Here is an 18298-nt window from a genome sequence, read left to right as displayed (position 1 = left end):
CGTGGAGTTCCTAGTTCGAGCCTCGGCCAAGTAAAGTCATGGTGAACAACATCGTGCTCGTGGTTTTTCGCAGGGTGCTAACGTTTCCTCCCACTTTCTCATTCCACCAATTCTTCCATCATCATTAACTTGCCTTAACCATCGTCTTCCTTAGCCTCACAGGCATAAACGTGGGACGTTACATTCAAAGATTTCATTTCATTTTCATTTTGCACAACTCATCGAACCTATACAAGGTACGCGTGTAGCTTTCCGATCGAGAAGAGATCATTTGAAAAATACGAAGATACAGAAAGAATATTTCTCCATGTGCTGACAGCTATTTAGGCTAAAACTGATCAACTGATTGTTATTGTCTTCCATTCAATCCTGACTTCATAAACTTGGACATAAGACTGCATATACTAAAGAGAGAATGAGATTATTGTTACGTGTAAATGTACTGAACTTGGTGTTGTAATCTTATGTCGAAATATATCCAGCCCAAGTAGATGGGTCAATTCAATTGCAAAAGAATTTGTCTGACCCCTGAGGAAGGAATAATAGTGAAATTACTTTGGTGCAATCTTTATTCTTTTGTTTCCGTAGCTGATCATCTTCTCTGATTGTTACGGGCTACTACTACTTTTGCCTAATCCTCCTTTATCTCTCTCTCATGATGAATGGAGTAAATTCTCTTATACATATGAATCTATGTGTGTGTGTGTATATATAAGTGGTTGTGTATATATGTTTTGCTGCTATGCTGCTGCTTGACCCTGTTAAGGTTCGATGGGCATAAGCCTAAGTTTACGCAGTCACTTGCTGCATGCAATTCCACTGTCCCCTCCCTCCTCCGCCTACCTCGTCTAAAACACTTACTGTGTGCAATTTCGGTTCAGATCACTCGATTCTGGAACATGGTTCAAGGCAGGCGAAATCGTATTATTGCCTGCCTTGCAAACTTCCAATATTGTTACTTTTCTTCTGTTTCGCTGATTATCGTGTGTTTTCTTATGCAGGTGGTGTTTATTCCGGAAAATACTGGATATGTTCCCGTGACGCATGTGCGATCAAGACCATTGAGGCATCCTGAAGACACACAATGGCGACTCCCTACCTCAGAAGGTTGGGATCGGGAATATAGAAGAAGATTTAATGTCACACGAGTGGAACGTAAGTATCATTAGTTTATTTATTTTCTTTTAAAATTAAAGTTTCTATCTCGTTACTAGTCTTCACTGATACACTAACATGAGAAGTCTTCATTCGGAAATGGTTTACCGTTCAAGCTCACTGGCCATTAATATTCTGGAATTTTATAGGAGGAAAATGTATAGGTTGTACCCATGTTTGTCTAAATGAGAGGACACCGTGTTTTACGAAAAGATCAAAAATGTTTAATCCTATTAATGCTGGGAATGACAACTCTTCTAATATAAAATTTAGCTATCTTGCAAAACATTTTTTCTATTCCATTGGAATTAACATCAATAATAACATTCTCATTTGATAGCGTAAAGTTTCACATGATTTTTAAAGTTAAAAGAAAGTTCAAGTGTTTCAGATGTTTGTTAAATGTTTCCCAACAAACTTTTTCTTTATTTCCATATACAATATATCTGATGAGAGAGATATACTGCAATAGTCTTCCCCATAGCCTCATAACTAGAGAATTTCTTTTCTGTTCGTAAATTTAAATTTGCTAGAAATACAACACCCTCATTACAAGCACAATAGTATTGGGTACGAATGTCACCTTAGTATAATAGTTATTTAGTACAAGAAACACATGCGCTTTCTTTTGGCTAAATGGTTAAAGATTTCCGCCTTTGGTGCTTACGGAATGGGTTCGATTACCGGTGTGAGCTCATGCAATTTGGATCTCACGTAAAACTGTGAGTTCACGTCTCGTATAATTCCAGAGCTGAAAAGGGACATTAAACCTTTTCTTTTTTAAAAAAATCACAACTACAAAGGTAATTAATATGAAATAGAGACCTTGTAAACCTTAGTCCGGTTAATATAGTTTTCTATGTATCACGCATTGCGTGAAGTAATCTGACCAGTACATCAAATCTATTTTCGTATAGATTAAACATTATGCACAGTGTTCAGCTTCGGAATTACCAACTTTAGACCATCGTTGTGTGTTCTAAGTACAAAGCGCAAACATTCATCAAGCTATTTTGATGATTTAATCATGTGTGTTTCATCTTATGGTGAAAATATCAGGAGATCCAAGTAGAAAAGAACCCAGATTCTTTAAATTTTTGTTGACAGAGAGATCCAGAATGGGCTATACATAAATAACGAGGACTTTATCAACTACTAAAAGTATAGACCTGTGACATTCTCTTTCACCATCTTGAGCCGCTTCTAAAACTTTGAAGATCTTATATTAGAATTTCGATTTGCAATTTGTTGTTTGTTCCTAGCTCTTAATACATTGAACGATTTTGATTACTTATCTGCGTCTTTTATGAGCGTCAACGATATGAATATCTGATGGATATCCATCAATACATGCCAAGTAATTTACACAAAGTTTCTGCTTGTTAATACATTCTGAATTAATTATAATCACCGGGAATTGAAACCGGAATAGCGCACACGGCAAGCACGTTCAAAGGTCTTGCTGTATGGAGAATGCTGGAAACTTGAAATGTGTTCCCATATAAATTTAATTAGGATCTAATAAGAGTCTTTGAAACTAAACCATGAAATTCCTCGACGGGTAACAGTGTTAGTCCAGTAATTGAGTGTAGCTATATTCACGTATAATTCCAACCGACTTGAAGAAAAAATATTTGTTCATAAATTTTTCGTGTTCCTACGCATTTTATAGCAAGTTACTATCCTACATTTAGATGCATACCTACAACTGGGGTAACGAAAAGTCAAAAAATAAAAATAAAACTTTTTAAAAATAATATTATTCGAGTTTTAAATAGCACGTAAAGCAAAATAATAATAATAACTTTTAAAATAATATTAACCGACCTAAAAAAAAGCTCTAAAAAGGAGAAAGTAAAAATATATTAACCGACTTTTAAAAAAAGCTGTAAAAAGGAGAAATTAATTTTTAAAAGCGCTAAAAAGTTACTATTATCAATTAAAAAAAATAAGTTTGAACCAAACCAAGAAAATAAATGCGTATAAAATTATCATTGAAGATATAATTCTATATTAGACAATAATTAATTGTTCGGCTTCGAACACACGAAAACATTTTTTTTATTGATAATAGTAACATTTTAGAGATTTCAAAAATTATTTACTCTTTTCTCTCTCTCTTTCACCGAGGCTAAATGAAATGGAATCTTTCAGCTTAACGTCCTACGATTACGCTCTTTAGGCTAAGGAAGACGGGTGATTAAGGCAAGTGAATTCATAATGAAAGAATCGGTAGAATGAAAATGTGGGAGGAAACGGGAGTACCCTGAGAAAACTCACGGACATGATGTTGTGCACCACAAAGTTACTTGGGCGGGGATTGAACTAGGGACCGCAACCACCAGAGGCAAGAGCTCTACTACTGAGCCACCGTGCCCCCACCGAGGCTCAAATTTATTAAATATTATTTATGTGGACTTCTCTAACTTAATAGGTTATTGTGACCATCTTTTCATTTCACTTTCGTGAATCGCAAGAGAACATAAAAACGTGAGAAAATTCACGTATAATTCCGACCGACTTGAAGAAAAATATTTGTTCATACATTTGTCGTGTTCCTACCCATTTTATAGGAGGTTACTATCCTACCTTTAATTTAGATGTATACCTACAACTGCGGTAACGAAAAGTTGTAGTATGAATTCAAACTAGTTGTTTCCCCCGGGCCTTCAGCCTGCTGTGTGCCGTACTTTAAAATAGTGCATAATTAAAAGCTATAATTATTTATATTTAATGTTATTAATTTATTTATTCAATTTGAAGAATAACCATCCACAAACCCCATACTATACTTATGGAATTATTCAAAGACGTTGTTATACAGGCAAATAGCGATATCTATAAGCGTGAGTGTTTATTATTAGGAATTAGCACGGACGCACAAAATGAAAGTCTTGAGACGTTTGCTGTTTATCATTAAAGGTTATGATCTCAACATTTGCCTGGGATCTTTGGGAAAAGTTTAAATGTTCAATGAAAAAAATGTGCCAAAGAATCAAATCAAAATCTTCCATTGTGCTGAGAGAGATCGTACTAAATCTCGTTAACAATTACCCATCAATAGTAATTCAGAAGAAATCTAACATTTTTCAAAAACGTTTAACAGAAATTTAAAATTATTATATCAAAATTATTATTATTATTATTATTATTATTATTATTATCATCATTATTATTATTATTATTATTATTATTATTATTATTATTATTATTATTATTATTATTATTATTATTATTATATTTTACCAAAGTGGGTAACTGCACCCCTTGTAAGTTCTAGTAAATATGTATAGGAACTAAAGTAGTGATTTCATTATTCGATTTTAAAAAGTCCCAATAAAGCCTTTTACTTCGGTCTTTTTTTTAAGTCTCTAGACATTGTAGAACATGTTACGCATGGTTTCACGCTTTTCTGCATCAAGGTATAGGAGGTGATGATGTAATAACTTTAAATAATATTTTTTGTTTATGCCTATTTTTATTATTTTTTGGCGGGCTTACTTTTGCACCTAGAAGATTGAAATTTTGGATACACATTCATTCAGTGCACCGTGAAGTATTTTTCAGATTTCTTCAGATCTCTGCGTTAAAACAGGGGGGTTCAGAGGGGTAAAAAGGTATTTAAAAAAGGATATTTTCAACAAATAAATCCATTTCTCGCGATTTTCCAGCCTCAAATATATTTGAATCGTACCGTTTGAAGGGCTGTTCTATGCTAAAGAGAATGTATGAACCATGACCCTAGGATAATTAGGGATGTCTCAGGGAATCTGGGGTATTCTGGGTATATTATTTTTTCGCGGTGAAATTTTGCACACACATTCACTTCACCCTTTTGTGTTTTACAGATTTGTTTCAGATCTATGCGTTAAGTCCAGAGAGACCTAGAATTTGAATTTTAATAAAAAATCCCGATTTCTCTCAAAATTTCCCGCCTCAGAGTCACGATAGAGAAATGTAAATGGTACCGTTTGAAAGTCTGTTCTATTCTGAAAAGAACGATGTACTAACCCTAGGCCCTAGGATTATTAGGGATGTATCATGAAATTTTTATATTACACTCAGGTCTTTTGGAGTACTCTGGGGCATTATGGGGCTCATTGATAAATATTTTTCACATCCTTACTATTCAAAATAGAAACTTGAAATTTTGTACTCACATTTAGTATACCCCTTACTATTTTCAGTTGATTTTGAGATTTGTGCGTTAACACAGAAGGGTTCAGAGAGGCTCAAAATTTGGAGGGATAATATTAAAAAATCCCGATTTCTCTCCAGATTTCCCACCTCAGAGACACGATAGGGAAATGTAAATAGTACCGTTAGAAAGGCTGTTTTATTCTAAAAAGAATGAGGTATGAACCATGATCCTAGGATAAATAGGAATGATGCTTTAGCTGCTTAACTGAAAGTCTATAATTTACTTTAAAAAAGGCAGAACTTAAAAGGGTAAACATCATTCATAATGAAAAAATATTAAGCTTATCTTTATTTCTCCAATACGTTTTCATGACAGAAGACGTTCAGAGTTAGCTCACAAATTCGGCTACAATATAGTGAAAATAAATAAATAAACAAAAATTTACAAGGCGGTCCATAAGTCACATAAAAATGCATTTGAAATTATTTATTTATCAACTACGAAACTATCCAAGCGTTAGAAATTGTATTTATTATAACATTGAGTGAGGTTACCTAAATTAAGTGTTCAAAATGTCCTCCATTGTTTTCAATGCATAAATTACGTCTTCTTAAGATAAAAAGAATATGTTACATCACTAATGTTGTAGAACGGTAATTTATCAAATTGAGGAGTAATACGCTCTTTTAAATGCTTTAGATCCGTTACTTTTTTATTTATTTTTTAAATACCTTTCATTATCCTCCAGATAGAAAAGTCCATTGGACTGATCCGATGAAAGCGCTTGGTAATTGTGATAATATAACCATCACTTTTGAAGTACGAACACACTTTCATCCGTCGATAAAATTCTATTCATTATAAAGTTAATTACAAACATAGCAAGGTTTTAATTCTTTATAAAAATAACTTCTTACAATATAATATTCACAAACCGCATATTTTGTCACAAACTACACCATAACACCAAGGGCACCGATCCAGAAGGCCGGGGCCCCGGGCCCCCAATGCTCATGTGGGCCCTATGTATTTTTATGAATATGTATTTTTTATTGTTATATGCAGTGTTACATATATTTTTTTATGAATATACAATATTTGGCATAATTTGAATTCAGTTTGTCTTAAAATCCTCATATATGCCTTCTTAGACCCTTGTCTGCAACCAGACATACATCTGATTAGGCTCCTCCAAACTGAAGTTACAGTAAAATCGGAGCTCTTCCATATCATATGTTTACGCCAATCAACTACTAATGCTATAGACAATTGAGTAGGGATGCATACGAGACAAGATTTGTGGCTGTCTCGTCTCGAAAATGTGCTGTAAAAGTGATGTCTCGACTCGAAAAATGTATATTTTTCTATTGGAAGAGCCGTGTCTCGACTCGAATTTTGTCAGGAAAATCCTGTCTCGACTCGTCTCGTGCGCATCCCTACAATTGAGAACTAGAGTCGAGCAACTTGTAGCCCGTATCAACAATTTGGTATTTGAATGGTACGAATACACATAAAGAAAAGCTCCACCACAACTGCCAAGTTACTAAATGTTGAAAAGAAGAAGAGAAGAAACAAAAGAGAAATTAATAAGAAACAGGGTCAGTAGCAGGGGTTAGTGGAGGGTTAGGTTAGGTTGTTGGATTAGGAAAATAAAACAAAGGTAACCTGTTCCTGAGGTTTTGTCAAATTACAAAGAAACACTAGAAAGTATTCTACCAAGACATGGTTATTTGATTACATGTAGTCAGTGATTTTATAGCGTATCGATTGTAATGTAGAGAAACGACACCGTGTGTATTTTCCTCTAATACGTTGTAACCTCACTGAAAAATTTTACAATGTAGTGAAATTTTCGCATGCATGTTTCCAGTCTCTTTTGATGTCATTTTTTATTGGACAAATATGATAATAGGAAGATTTATTTTTTGTAACAGGGTCACTGCACTTCACCTACATCATTCGCTTCTTGAAACTAAGTAGAAACCGTTGAATAACTTGATCGAGATTCGAATAAAGATCTTTCAATTAAAACGAGAGAACATAAATTATTGACTTATTGCCAAAGAATAATTCATACAAATTTCACACAATTAATCTACATTAATTATGAGTTAAGATTCCAAACCCGCGAACTCGTGGAGCTCTTAGACTCAATCGGCCTCCAGCTTAATAAATGAGCTCGTGTGAGCACAAGTCCTATTAATAGATGGGGAACCAGACGCCAAGCCCAAACCAGAGCCCGAAAGAGCCCCAATGATAGTGAGCGCGAACACGGGCGAGTGGGAACCCCAGTGAGGCTAGTGAGCACGAGCGAGTGGGAACCTCATTAAGAATAGTGAGCGCGAGCATGAGGAAGTGGGAACCTCATTGAAGATAGTGAGCCCGAACTCGAGCGAGTGCAAGTCTGAGCTAGTGAGGCGATCATTAAGATTAGTGAGCGCAAACTCATTTGAAGACAGCGACCCTGAACCCACGTGAATTCGAGTAAGCTCCGATTGCAAAATGGACATTCCCAGGGGAAGGGTAGAAACTGAGGGACGAGGTAGCGGTGGCTCGGTGGTAGAACTCTCACCTCTGGTGCATGGGTTCCTTGGTTGGACCTCAGCTTATGTCAAGTGAGCTTTATAGAGGTTAAACACAGAGCTTTTTTATAGGGTTTTCCAGTTTCTTCTTACTTTCTTCATGTCACCATTGCAATAGTATGTTAACGCCATCTCCCTAAGCCTTGGTCCATAATTGTGGGGTGTGAAGCTAAAAACAATTGATTCACTTACATCCGTTTTAAACATGATTTTATTTATTTATTTGAAGTCTATAAAAATGTATTTCTTTCTAAGTTTATCCTCATCATAAGTATTTTGCCATCGCTTCTGTTACACCGCACTACCGTGTCGCGACAAAACGCTGTAACTTGAGTTACATTGTTTTGTCGCTATAAGGATTTTTGAATTTTCCGCCACCGATATTTATGTTCACCAGGCCCAGCATTAAGCTGAGTCAAATACTTTTGAAAATATACCAGAGAGAATTTCGATGTAAGTACGAAATTAGCCGGTCTGTAGCGACTTTACGGCTCTTTTTCTCGAAACTGCTCCGCCAAAGTTACAGCGTTTTGTCGCTACAGGGCAGCGCAGTTCTCCGATAATATTTCTGCTGTAATAGCGATTATCATCTCCAGATAGTGCTATTTTTTTTGTTATGCAAAAAATGATTTTTTTTACTATTCTAATTACCCTGTACCCCCTCCAAAAAATAAGTAGGCATTAGAAAGCTACGTATTCTTTCTAGCCAAGAAAAACACTGGCTACAGAGCTGGCAACCGGTAGATACTGTCTACCCTAGCAGTATAGACGGTAGATCCAACAGAGGGGAACGGTTGGCCAGCCAACGTTGTCTCTACGCCGATATTCGTCACCTTGCCGCGAATTTATGAACCAATTCAACTGGTAACATAAACTAGAGGTCTGCACGGGCTTGGGCTGAGCCCGCGGACCGGACTCGGGTCTACAAAGCATATATCACTTCAGGCTCAGGCCGGACTCGGGCCGTAAATTTTTAAATATATAACCATATTTCTCGGGCCTAACTTTGTAAATATACTGTACAATGATACATATTGCACCGTTCTTTCTGGAGAACTTTTAAAGTACAACTGCAGACTTAAACCTGTAATTGCTGTAAATAAAAATACAATTTTACATTAATTATTAAGTTTCTGTAATTCGGGCTCATTTGATTAACATAAGCCTCACATTATAAATTCACGGGCAGGGCCGGGCCCGTGCTAAAAATTTCGGTCCGTGCAGACCTCTAACGTAAACCCCTGTGAAAGAAGTACTAATCTGATTGAGAGTACTGCCAAGAGTAAAAAGTGTTCCATATTGGGTGTGTGCCTACAACAGAGGTGGACTCGGCAATATTTACAAATCCTGTTTTTACATAATGTTGTAAACACGACAAATAGGGAAATGCTCTTTGTTTTAATTAGCCGGATTGATTATTGGTGTAAAGAAATGTCCTAATTACGAGGTAATAATAAAGTTATTGCTGAAATATTCATTCGGAGGTTATTGAATATACTCAACGTTTAGCGGTAGTAGTTAGACCTTCATGTCTTTGCGAGGAGAAAAACTCTTCTTAATAATAGCTTGGAATAATACCTTATTAACCATCTATTAAACTGTTGAGTTATTTACCTGAAGATTACTATACTATCGCATAATCCTATTGAGATATGCTTGTTTGTAATAAATACTGCTGCAAGTACGAAGATAAATAATGAGAAATTGTTGGTTGGCCAATATACAACGGGAGGGCACAGTGGCTCAGTCTGGTGTGGGATTGCTGCTCATCCAAGCACCTGCGACCCACGACCAAGTAAGTTTGTGGTGGACAACATCCTGTCTTTAGGTTTTTGTAGGGGATTACTCCCGTTTCCTCTCAACATTGTCTCTCCACTAATACTTCCATCACCACTCACTTGTCTTAATCATTGTCTCGCTTAGCTTAAAAGGCATAACCGTGGTACGTTAAACTGATAGATATAATTTCATTTTCCCCTAATATACAACGCTGGGCCTGGACTAATGTATTTTTCAACCTTAATTTTTGCAGTTACTAATTCCTAATCATGCTTACCATTAGCCTGCAGAAGAGCAACCAAATGTGCTGCCAAGAAGTTTGGCGAGATTGTTTGATGGTTAGGATAGAACTAATCTCCGTAGGAGTCGAAGATAATGTTGAGATTCTTTAAATCAACATTTTTAAAAAAGTTTGTTTGTACATAATTTATTACGTGTTTTATACCTGAACAGTAACCTACACATAATTTCAAGCACTCAACACCATATATACAGTATATTAATGAAAGGAGGAAACAACTGATTTAAACTTACATTTACACACCAGGTCCCCTATTGTTACAAATTCAATAACAGTCCAAGAGTGAAAAAGTAAATGACTGGACCGGGACTCGAACCCGAGATCTCCGGCATACCGTGGTGATGTGTTATATGAATATATATGAAACTATGTCAAAAGGTGTTCTCAATATATGGACACTGGATTGTCCAAGCATAGCAGTTAGTTAAACTGTGGTACAGTCAGCGACAAAAGCTCTTCCCGTTTGATGAAATTAGTTTCGAAAATAACTTCAGAACGGAAGAGCAATTTGAGTACAGGTTTCAGTAAATTACAAAGAATATAATTTTCTGTACGTTCAAACCATACCACAGTTTTATGTTTCAGACATACCACGTTATTCCCAAAATAAATTTTGACAAACGGAAAGAACTTTTGTCGTTGACTGTACAAGCTATGGATCTCAGTGGAGAGCACTAACTTCAGGAGTGACAGAGTGTGTGGTTGTTCTTGGAAGCGTACTGGGTGGCGTAGTGGTTAATGAATCGTCACGGTATACCGGAGATCCGGGTCCAGTTAGTCACTTTTTCACTTTTTGTGTGTCACTCAAGACCATATTGCCGAGATTTAAAATTCTACCGAGATTTAAATATTGCTAGCGTTTATTTAAAAAAAAAAAAAAAAAAACGAAGCATGAGACATCTCCCAATCTATAGATTTCACTTAGTAAACTAAAATGATATGTGTCAGTGTAGTAGTCGAGGAAATTCATAAAAGCGATTTATTTTGTAAACCTAAAACTTGTAGATTTATATCATCGGACACAGGTCAGGATTAAAATCGCCACCTTCCAAAATATACTATCATGTAATGCAGCGCAGGTATAAAAGAGTGCTGCATTACAATGAGTTATAGCTCAAAATTATAATTAAATGTTAAACTTTTAATTTTTATTTAACTAAAATATTGTCCAAAGATAAGACATTTATCAGTCAATAGATCACATTGAGTTTAATAAAACAACATGCTTAAGGGTATATTCTGGTGCGTAGTTTTTCAAAAAAAAAATGGCAAAAAACTTTCATGGCGAGTGAAAATTTTATTTTACGCTGGTAACAATTACTTATATGTAATTCTATTTGAACATATTGTTTACATATTTATTTAGGATTGTAGATTTCTGGGTTTTCGGCATCTACGGTCATGTTAGTCCGTCACTACGAGGGATGACGCCCCTCGGCGAGAACACTATCCGGGGAAAGGGAAGAAAGGAAGTGGCCTGGGACCTTTGGTTAGGTACCATCCTGGCATTTGCCTGGGGTGAGTTAGGAAAACCCAGAAAAATCTCATTCTAGTGGCCTTTCCCCTTCACATATATTTGATTGCTTGGACTACTTCTCCGTTCAATATGCTGGATCCTTTTTCTTCATCATCCTTCTCTTCCTCTGCTTCGATCGCAATATCTTTGGGGCGGTTCTTCTGATCATACAGATCTTTTAGGTATTCCTCCCAGATTCTAAGGATTCTTTGAAGGTCAATGACTGCTTAACTTTGTTGATTTTCGATTCAAAACGTGCATATACTCTACTTAGCTTTCCCTCCTAACAGGCACGTAGCCAAGGGGGGGATCCGGACCCCCGTTCGAGACCAGAAATGAAAATATTAAGGAAGGATGAAACAAAATGAAATGAGAAAAAGGAGGATCAGAGTTAAAAATAAACTACAGGAAGCTTTTGGTTACTCTTTTTATGAAGAGATTTGTATTTTAGAAGCCGATAGTCCGGCAACCGAACGTATGAAATTCTAACACTTTTTTGGTTCTAAATAGAAACTTGAATTGACCAAAGGTAATCCATATGTATTAATTTAATTCCAACTGATGACAAGAAGATATAAGTGTTCACTTTGTTTTTTAACAAAACTATCTTTTTTGTCTATTACCATGAGCAGTGGTGGCTAAACTAATTAGTGGCCAATTTCAGTGATGGTCAGTTTGACAGTTTGTACTTTGTACACCTGTTCTTAAAATACGAAGTTCATATTTGTTTACTAATTACACATAATTTTTCTGCCTTCCAAGTTACGATGAAAAAAAATGCGAAAAGGGCACTTTCCAGGTTAAGGTCACATTGTAATCGCTGAGTAACTGGGACACCAGTATATATGGTGTGTGACTCCCACAAAGTGACAGCAGTAAAAAAAATGTTATATAAATAATGGAAAAGAAGATTGTCAAAAGAGCCGATGCCATTTGTTTTCACCTTCTCTACCGGTTACGTCATCCGAGCTTCTCTCACCGTGCGTGCGTATAAAAATGCTCAAGACTTTAACCTTACAGGTCTTACCAGTTAATTATTTTTAAATGTGTGCATAGAAACATAACATTTGGGAGGGTATAATACAGAATAAGTGCAAAAACATAGAGTAGACCTAATCTTGTCCATTATACGAATGTAAAAGTTGATCAGTAATAGAGGAACAGAGCCTGATGGTTTCTCGGAAACAAATTCCTGGAGATAATATTTGGTGTGAGGAGAAAAGAAAGAAAAAATAAATTGACAGTAATGGTTAAGATAAATGGTATACGTTATTTGAATTATAACGTGGAGAGTATAGTTATCCTGGGGAGAAACACTGGGTAGATCAAGAAGAATGCGAGAGAATATTATAAGTCAGAATTTTAGGGGACTACAACTATCCTACTTGTACAGGATTGCCACAGAATAGGACATATCAGCTAGCTTTCATTTCTCCGTCGATGAACCTTCAGCTTTTGTGTTGTGGAGTTTACTCATTATAGTAGAAAATATGGCTCCAACTGTTGAAAAACATTGATTGAGCTACAAATTTGTGATTTTGTACATACAAGGCTCATAATTATTTTGAAAGTGAAAATTGAGTGAATTTCGTACCCCACTGTGAAGTTGGGGTAGAATTTCAAAGTGTATGGATTCAATATTGTAATTAGAAGCGATAAAGTGATACACGGAGTGCTCATTCAAGATTTCCCATGTCCCACTTATCACTGACTGAGTTAAATGAAATTTGGTACAGACATCACTACATAGGAACCTCTCATGGCCATACACTTTTCCCATCGTTTTATAAACTTGTGGAAACCTTGTTTGTAGAAGTCGACATATCGTTCCAGAAGCCATGAATTAACCTCAGAAACCAACATTTTATCGTCTGGGGAGTGCTTTCCTTCCAAAAATTACTTCATGGAAAGGAAGATGAAAATCATATGGTGCAAAATCAGAAGAGTACAGGAATGGAGAAAGATTTCGTACCTGCAGGATCGTGCTTCTGCCTGGACAACATACAAGTTGTGATATGGAGCGTTATCTTGAAGAATACGAAGCTTTGGTCAGAATTTCACGCCTCTTGGTTTTGATGGAATCCCGTAATTTCTGCAGGAATGAAGCATAGTATGTTCCTGTAATTGTATTTTCCTTCGCTATGGAATCCATCATCATCAATCCACACTGGTCCCAAAAAACCGGCACTATAGCCTTATCGCTGAGGGCCTTTTTTGGAGTTGGTAAAAATATACTTCTATTGTTTTGACTGATACTCAGTCTCTGGGTCATAGTGATGGCCCCATGTTTCACCCTGAGTTATTAATCAGTCAGGAAAGTCCTCCTAGTTCTCGTTAAACATGGTCAAAATTTCCTGGAAGCAAGTGATCGATCTTGCTGTTGGCAAGGTGTCAGGAGCTGGATAACCCATCCGGCAGATATCTTATGCGTGTGTACATGTTCATGATTTATTTCTTCCACAAACCCCACTCATATGTTCATATATTAAGCTAGTTGGGGAATAGTTATGCGGCAATCCTCCAAAATGGCAGCTTCCACTTATCCAATGGTGGAGTAGGGTCGCCCTGGAATGGGGACCTTCTTACGGAAATCCGATCATACTTCAACTGATGATGCCAGTGCTTCACAGCCTCGTATGATGGGCTTCCTCTTCATAAATTTCTTTCATCTCCTGAAATATTTTCTTTGGTATGTGACCTCTCAAATACAGAAATTCGGGATTCAATTGATTCATCTTCACGTTTTCATTCAGTTTAGTGTTTATAACACAGAAAATATTGTTTTTAAAAAATAATATATAGAGATATGTATCAATACATATATAAAATTTAAATATTGTACACTAACTACAACTCATCATCATCATAGGTATTCTGCCATTATTGGCAGGTCACTTGCCGCAACTGAGCAGCTTCCACCCTCCATAGTCCTGCGCTAGTCTCTTTGTCTTCATGTACGATTTTTCTGTTTTGATATCGTCCATTAAATGTGGTCTCCTTTGTCCTCCCTCTGTTTCCTGCCACCATACCCTCTAGCACGTCCCTCATGATATAGTTCTTTCCTAGCCAATGTCCCAACAAGTTTCTTTTTCTCTTCTTAATAATATCTAAAATTGTTTTCTCCCCCCACCATTTCTAACACCCTCTCATTCATTTCTCGCTCGACCCAGCGAATTCTCTCCATTCTTCTCCAACAACGTTAAACTAAAGATTTTTTTCACTTTCATAGAAATAATTTTTAAAAAATCCAACGCTTAAAATAGGAAAATGAAATATTTCTAGTTTTAAATTCCATGGTTATGCCCTGTAGCCTAAATGACATTAATGAAAATGAACAATTGTAAACGAATTTTTGGAATGAGAATGTGGGAGGAAAAGGAAGAACTATGAGAAAACCTACGGACACAATGTTGTTCACCATGAGGTCACCCAGTGTGGTAAAGAACCAGGGACCCCTCGCATCAGAGGTGAGCGCTGTACCACTTTTTTTAACTGATTCTTATTGTCTCCTTTAACACTCTTCACGACTACTGGACTCAACAGGGACATAAACACAGAAACATCGAGGACAGTTAAAATATCGACCCTACAGAGGAACTCGAATCTCCACTGGGCTTCGCCTCATAATCATTCAGCCTAACGCCTCCGCCTGCTAGATTACACTCACGGACAATCACTGAGCCACGTGGGTCGGGTAAAATAGTATTTGCCCGAATTTTTATTCAAATATATAAAATAGATCTTTCGTTCTCAGTGTTTTCTAAGATGACTATTTGATACTAATCATTACTTTATTCATCGTTACTGAAGTCATATATTTTAGTTAGGAGTCGTCCTTAATAGAAAAAATAAGTACGTAAAGCTATTTCGAATCATCCAATGACTCGCTTTATAATTTTTGGATGGGCTTGATTTCCTAACTACATTACACTTAATACTTTCTCTAGTCAACGCGCTTATTTATAACTGATTTATAGACGTGAAATTAGATATTTAGTTAATTCGCGCGACGAATTCGATATTTACAGCTCCTACATGCCCCAAAAAGTTGTTTGGATAACTGTCCGTCCATTCGTCCGTCCTGATGTAACTACAGTACACTTTCTAGATATCGCGTCGTTCAACGTACCCAAACCAAATTTTCAACTAAAGATTTTTCTAATTTTGTTATGCTACATTTTATAATGATGAAGGTTATGCTATATGGTTGCGAAATATAGTCACTTACTGTGAGACAAGAACGCAAACAGAAAATATTAGAGAACAAGATCTTGAGACGAATACTCGGACCCAAGAGGAACAGAAATTGCGGAAACTTCATAACGAGGAACTGCACAATTTATACCGCTTACTAAACATTGTTTAGATCATAAAGTCCAGGAGTCTCAGGTGGGCAGGTCACGTAGCCAGAATAGAAGTAAATAGAGACACTTTCAAAGTTTTAACTGGAAATCCAATAGGAAAACGACCATTAGGAAGACCTAGGAGAAAATGGAAGGACAACATTAAGATGGATCTCGCAGAAATAGGAATACAAAGTAGAAACTGGATCCAGTTGGCTAAGGGCAGATGCCAATTCACAGCTTTTGTGAACGTGGCGTTGAATTTCCAGGTTCCATAAGGAGTTAATTAGTTAGGGGTTCAAAGTTTTTTTGCTAGTCCCAAAAATAATGGTAGTTTTGTGGAGGAAGAAAAAATAAATAGAATTTCTCGAAAATGGCTCAAACGGTTTGCTTTCTATTTTATCAACTTGTGTTTCATTAACAACCTTATTAAATAGCATCAGTAATTTCTCTGAAAAAGATACAGAAATAGCAGTTTATTATTGGGTTAAGTTCTTTCCGAACTATCTTGTTTTAAAAAAAAAAATAGGCAATTTTGCTCATAGACTATTTATAAATAAATGTTTCATCAACAAACCTAAGTATGGTATAAGTCATTTCTCCTGAAAAAAGAATTTCACAGGGTAGTTTACTCTCAGGGATGAGTTTGTTTTCGGACGATTTTCTCAAAGGGTGCACTGAAATTGCGCAAACTTTCACTCCCTTACCTGTTGACACAAATAAAGCCTTAATGAGCAGGCAACAAAATTGGAAATTGCACAAAAAATGTTGTGCAACTTTGCCACCATTACCATAAGCATTTGGACTAATAAAAACAGTCACCAAAACGCAAGTCGTTTTAGGAAAAAAAAAAAAAAAAGAATACAAAGTAATGGATGACAATAGCATTTTCAGTTACCGGGGGAACGGGAGAGTATGTCCCAGTCAATAATTTTTTGTATCATGCCTAACTGTAATATTGTCTGTAAAATTGAAACTGTAAGAAAACAGTTATTGGAAGCAAATAGTTATTAGAAAACTGTAAGAAAAACATAAAATAAAGAAAAAAAACATTATTTCTAGAAGTTTCCTTTAAATATCATGGACAGGCGTTCGACCATTCAGAGATAAGGATTTGTTTACATTTCACAGTTTGGGCCAATCACAAACAAGCATTTGTTTACATATTTCAAGTGTGTCTATCACGTATTTTAGTAACTGTCCTTTCACCTTTTTATAAAATGATCCTTATATTTGCATTTGCATCTTAGTTATACTGTTCTTAAGTACTGTGAGAAAGATTTGTTATAAATTGTTATAAGAATGAGTGGTCAGTGTGCTGGTTGCAGATGAGACAATAATATAACAAGCCAATGAAGGACGAAAATCTCAACGAACCAATCGGGATCGAGAATTAATACCATATTTTAGTGAGGAGGGTAATATAAAGGAAAAATATGCTTAACCATTGTGAAGATGGTATTCAAGGACTTTTTTTTTTTAAAGAGAAAATTGTAAGAGAGGAGCCACTGAACAGTTGAACGATAAACCAAATAAAATCATAAGACAGGAAGTTTCAAAACTAGAAGATCATGACACTCTAGATCATAAAGAAATTAAAACATATCGAGACGTTATTTTTTAAAAATCACATTTTTAAAAGTTGTAGAATTTAAATTCCAAGAATTCAAACTATAAACGTGAAATGTTCTGCTTATATATTGTATTGTAGTGAATTGCTTATATATTGTAAATATTAGAATGCAATACAAGTATATGTCACAAAGGAATGGCGTTTATACATTTTATTTCGGTGCAAAATTTCACACAATTTCCTTAATCCTGCTGTTGGCGACGTCGCGGTGGAAATTTTCGCAATTTCAGCACTTTCTGCTCCTCGTTAATGTCATAAATTACAGAGATTATCAAAGATCTAATCCTGAGGAAAAATTTCGCAATGTCGTTGCACCGTTCTCAAAAACAACGCAGGTGATTTTGTTCATATTTAAAAAATTAATATTCCAATACAGTAATAACTACAATATGAAATGATTTAATTTTAAAATTGGGAGAGAGAAAATTTAGTACGGTAGCTTGTATCTATCATTCAATGTCAATATTTGTTAAAAGAGACAGGTGATGAATGAATTAAAGGGTTATAAAAAGAATTGAAGGGATGAGAAAGTGGGAGAAATCGACAGAACTCTGAAAAAATCAAAATGCACGCTTACATGACTAGAAATCGAACCAGGGACTTCTCGCACTAAACGTGAGGGCTTTACAACTGTTTTATCTGGAATACTTACTGCTGTAACTCCTTCTTTTTTAACCTAATACCATATTCATATTCATTCATATTCATATTTATTTGCCTGTTTATAGCTTACAAATGAGGACAATCCTCAATTAAGCATTACAGTTGTCAGATATGATTTACATTCTCTATATATTATCAGTAAGATAAGTTTCCACAGAGTAATAGCTTTTTTCCAACAATAATTC

The 18298-nt window shown here is 35.8% G+C and overlaps 1 protein-coding gene across 2 annotated transcripts in view; it reads left to right on the top strand.

The window, feature by feature from the left end:
* The window catches only part of LOC145668168 (cuticlin-5), a 255412-nt gene that overhangs the window by 88436 nt on the left and 148678 nt on the right, over positions 1-18298 (top strand). For both annotated transcript variants that reach the window (XM_081735789.1, XM_081735790.1), the window contains one exon: positions 1002-1155. In XM_081735789.1, coding sequence (XP_081591915.1) covers positions 1002-1155 — 154 coding nt within the window. The remainder of the gene's footprint in view (positions 1-1001; positions 1156-18298) is intronic.

The sequence above is a fragment of the Thermobia domestica genome, chromosome 13 (genome assembly GCF_964235325.1).
Source record: "Thermobia domestica chromosome 13, izTheDome1.hap1.1, whole genome shotgun sequence".
In the NCBI taxonomy this organism is placed as follows: Eukaryota; Metazoa; Arthropoda; class Insecta; order Zygentoma; family Lepismatidae; genus Thermobia; species Thermobia domestica.
Note: the sequence above shows the minus strand (reverse complement) of the source record. Positions and strands in the feature narration are given on the sequence as shown.